Raw genomic sequence first — 4478 nt, 5'->3', positions numbered from 1 at the left:
TGTGTGGATGTGTGTGCTGTGGTTGCCGCGTTCTGTGGTCCCTGTGGCTTGCGCTTGGGTTGTTGACTTGACTTAGTTGCTATCGATGTTGTTAGTATGCATTGTTGTTGCTGCTGCGTCTACTGCTGCTGCTGCTGTGGATGCTGCTCGTTGACAGGTTTGCTGCGGAAATTGTTTGCCTTTTTAACTGGCACGCTGGGCATGTAACGTGGCGTCGTTGCCTCGTTTGTTGTCCATTTTTATCAGTTGTCGCCCAAGTTTATATACATATCTCTGTATATATGGTGTCACTGTATGTGTGTCTGCCTGCCTGCGTGCGTGCTTGCTTGCCCACTGGGCCTTGTAAATCTATGCAATTAATGTCACTTCCTCCATAACGCAATGCCATTTAATGTCTATGTTTAGTGGCTGCTATGGCGCCAATGCATAATTTAAAGCATCGCGAGCCACAGCGACTACAAAATAAAGCAGGTGAGCGACCTGAACCTTCTTGGGATCACTTATAGGACGAACTTGATGGCAATTCTGCTAAATAATAGAAGTAAAAGCTAATGCTTTGGCACTTCTGTAAAAATTTTATAGTAGAACATTAAAAAGTCCACCAATTATAGTCCAACAACTTACATAAACTGTATTATTCCAATTTTCTTGCCGATTATAGTGAGAAATTTGTAAAAGTGAAAAAAACTAAACTTATTTGCATCATTCCTATGGCAGCTATGTACATATAGACAAATTATTCGACACGAGTTGTGGCTTTGATATTAGGCAACCATTGCTTACAACCTCCTTTATGTGACGCTGTTATTATATAACTATTTAATTTACTAGTTAATGGTTGAGAAAACTAATCGTAATTAAATATTTTTCGAAACAATTTATGTAGGTAACCCATATTGCTGCTGCTTCAAGGGAAAACTATTGCGAATCCTTAAAGCAGGCAACACTAGTTAAGACAAATAGCTCGTTAACTCTTTAAGAAGACTCTGGTTCGATGATTTTTTTTTAAATTCATACAGTTGATTACTTGGTTTAAGCCTTTAAACGCTTTAACCATTAACCAGCTAGAATTTCTCGCTCAAGTATCCAATATTGATCCTTTGGGGGATTAACTTCCCCAAAATTGTCTCGTATTATATTTACTTGTGGATTAAGAAGCTTCCACTCTAGCTATCTGATATTTAAAAAAAAAAAAAAACCAAGTGTGTAAACACATCACAATGCAGGTAGTTTTAATTCAAATGATTTTATTAGGGTACTTGTTAAAATGTATACCCCTCTGACATCAAATTATTGTCATATCCGTCAGTACCTCCGTATTGGAAATACACTCACGTTTATCCATTTAGTTGGTAGCTTACACGGCCGTAAAACATGTGGAAAACGGCAAATAGCTGTAGAATGCGAGAAATCTTTGTTAGAAGGCTGCGCCATTTCATTTCATTCATTTTAGTTCACTTACGATACAACGGCCAACTCAATGCAGTGCTGATCAGCGCAAATAGCAGGCAGATAACTCCAATGGATTTCATAGTAGTTTTGAAAAGTATCGATGGACGTTTTACCTAAACTGTGGATAGGTCGTAGGCTCTTTTCTTATTTATATTTATTTGCTCAACATTCATTCGTCAAGCAAATTATTATATAAGCTGTGGAATATGCCGATAAGTGGTTCTAACCAAATATACTTATAAATACTATACAATTGGGTAACAAATATGTTAGTATATAATTACGTTACGTATATAATTACGTAACAAATAGGTTATACTCGTATATAATTTCGCTCTTCTTATTATTGCTTCTGCTATGGGTGCATATAACTCACTGCCGGAAGAATCTAGTTCGGTGAAATTTGTTTAAAATTAATACAAATGATTAACCACTTCAATCATTAACCAGCTAGAATTTCTCGCTCAAGTATCCAATATTGACCATTTGATGGGTAAGAGTAGTGTGTTCTCCTAAATTTGTTTTTAATTATATTTACTTTTGGATTGAGAGGCTTCCACTGAAGCTATCTTGTTTAAATAAAATAGTTGTAAACTTTTGGATTGAGAAGCTTCCACTGAAGCTATCTTGTTTAAATAAAAAAGTTATAAGCCCATCAGAATGCAAGTAGTTTTTATTCAAATGGTTTTATTCGGGTCTACCCCTGGGATTCACATATCGATTTACAATTTTCCTCAGTGATAAAATTATTGTCATTTCCATCACAACCTCCGTAGTAGAAACGAACGCACCTACGGTTATTGTAGGTCCATCTTTCTATTCTTGCATTACAAGGACCTACCACAGCCGGTGGCAAAAGGCAAATAGCTGTAGAATGTGGAAGTCCTTGTTAGAATTGTTTGCCATTTCATTTTAAGTTCACTTACGCTCTTCTAAGTTCCATGCCAATGCAGCGCCGAACAGCGCAAATAGCAGGCAGATAACTCCAATGGATTTCATAGTAGTTTTGAAAAGTATCGATGGACGTTTTATCTAAACTGTGGATAGGTCGTAGGCTCTTTTCTTATTTATATTTATTTTGCTCAACATTCATTCGTCAAGCTAAATTTGTATTGCCGTCATATAAGCTGTAGAATGTACCGATAAGTGGCTTTAACTAAATATATTAGTGCTATACAATTGGTTTGGTTTGTTACATAAAAACTCTCATATTGCTGGCCTCAGTAAAAATTACAAAAAAAAAAAACAAGTATGCAGTTTTTCTGTTATTTTTTTCTGAGAATCTTAAAAGTCAGAAAGTCGATCCGTTGAAAAGTGGGTATTTTTTATACAACCTTTGGAGCCTGTTTTATAGTTCTTACCGTTTGGTCAGTCAGGATAAACTATTTTATATACATAAATACATATATAGAAGTACATAGATACTCGTATAGAAATAGATTAAAAGTGTAAAACGAGTGTTCGTCTGTATTTTGAAAAGTACGTCATATAGGAGGATAAAACTAGAGGTTGTTCCATGCACTTCTTTAATTCTTTGTATTTCGCTCTTATTCGATCCGCTTAAACTAACTATACTTAGTATATATGTAAGTATTCAAAAGGTAGACTGTTCGCATCGATTTTAGAAATGGTAAGATCTAAAATCAAATCAAAAATCAATCAAAATCAAGCGAATTAAGGGACACATAATTTTATTTGTACACGAATTTGATTTATCATGATTTATTTGAAAATTGAAAATGTTATACAAGTATATGGTTGCACGACTTTATTTCATTTATTTCAAAATAACATATGAGCAATGTCTTTTTTATAGGGTTCTATTACACGACTTTTTCTGGAACCAATTGACCGTGTAGAAACATAATTAGGTGTATTTTTATATAGATTGTTGAAACCGTACATTACAACTTTGTACGCTTGTTAGTCTTTTAATTTCTATTTACACACTTTTTACTATTCATCGCGAATCCCCAGATATACTATAGAGTTTTGAACTGTTTTTCATTGCCACCTTAAGTTTTCTTTCATCGTTTTTCGCACTAAATGCTAAATGGTCTGTTCATTGGCGCTCATTGGCGTTAGTTGGCGCTCAACCCGGCATTCGTTAATGGCTCTCTATGTAGGCTGTGGGCCGTGTTGTTTGCTATTTTGGGTCTAATGTGCGAAGCCTCACGTGTTCGCTCCTCCCTTTTGGTTGCACTTTTCAGCACTCTCGATCGCAAGGCGAGTGTTATTAATTTTTATTGCCTGGACTTGGAGGCGGCTGCCATTCCGGCGGCTGGATTTCCTGCCTCATTTGCGTTTTAAATGACCCATTTTCAAGGCGACTGGCGATGCCTTTGTGAATTTTCTGCTTAAAGTGCGTGTTAAATGCTGCCCAATAATGCCTAACAACGCGCATTTGTTATACACATACTAAGTATGTATGTACGTGTATACATACATACATACGTATGGAAATGCACAGTGCTGGCAATTAGTTTATGCCTCTGCACATTTCTAGATTGGTCCTTGAACTTTGTCAAATGCTCAAATGCACGGCAAAATAACGGTACTTTGCAACACAGCCAGTCAGGCACTCAGGCAGGCAGTCAGTCAGGCAGTCAGTCAGTCAGGCAAATAAGCAAGGAAGGAAGCTGGCAAGCATTAGAATTTCGGTTTTCTCAGCAAATTCAGCCTGGCAGTCGACAGCGTACCCGTACAAGGGCATCATTCAGCAAAAACATACACGTAAAAAAAATTTTGAGCTCTTTTACGTGTAACAACAAAATTGTTTGCAATTGAAAAGCAAAACTTGAATTGAAAATTAAGAGTTCTAAACGCAAAATAAACCAATTTAACAATGTATTAATTAATAAATCAAGTAATTTTTGTTGCTTAAATCTTTAATCTTTATTTAAGATCTGCCCTAGGTTGAAAAATTATGAAATTTTATGACAACTTAGACAATTTATAATCGGCCTACTCAAGAAATGAACTCCCATTGTAAGATTCCGGTCAGCTCGTTGAGCTTTGCCAGGCCC

General features: G+C 36.1%; 1 protein-coding gene and 1 long non-coding RNA gene across 2 annotated transcripts; both read right to left on the bottom strand.

The window, feature by feature from the left end:
• Positions 1–1225: 1225 nt before the first annotated feature.
• Positions 1226–1571, bottom strand: LOC115631922. Its single transcript, XR_003996246.1, has 2 exons — positions 1463–1571; positions 1226–1394 (listed from the first exon to the last, which is right to left on the bottom strand). It is a non-coding gene; the product is annotated as an uncharacterized LOC115631922 (long non-coding RNA).
• A 536-nt stretch (positions 1572–2107) lies between these two features.
• On the bottom strand, positions 2108–2495 carry LOC115631902 (kunitz-type serine protease inhibitor HCRG2-like). Its single transcript, XM_030528751.1, has 2 exons — positions 2379–2495; positions 2108–2319 (listed from the first exon to the last, which is right to left on the bottom strand). Exons 1-2 carry the CDS (start codon positions 2449–2451, stop codon positions 2150–2152), a joined length of 243 nt encoding a protein of 80 aa, XP_030384611.1. The 5' UTR covers positions 2452–2495; the 3' UTR covers positions 2108–2149.
• Positions 2496–4478: the final 1983 nt, after the last annotated feature.

Source organism: Scaptodrosophila lebanonensis, unplaced genomic scaffold (assembly GCF_003285725.1).
Source record: "Scaptodrosophila lebanonensis strain 11010-0011.00,11010-0021.00 unplaced genomic scaffold, SlebRS2 tig00001412-arrow-pilon, whole genome shotgun sequence".
Lineage (NCBI taxonomy): Eukaryota > Metazoa > Arthropoda > Insecta > Diptera > Drosophilidae > Scaptodrosophila > Scaptodrosophila lebanonensis.
This window is presented reverse-complemented; position numbering and strand designations above follow the sequence as displayed.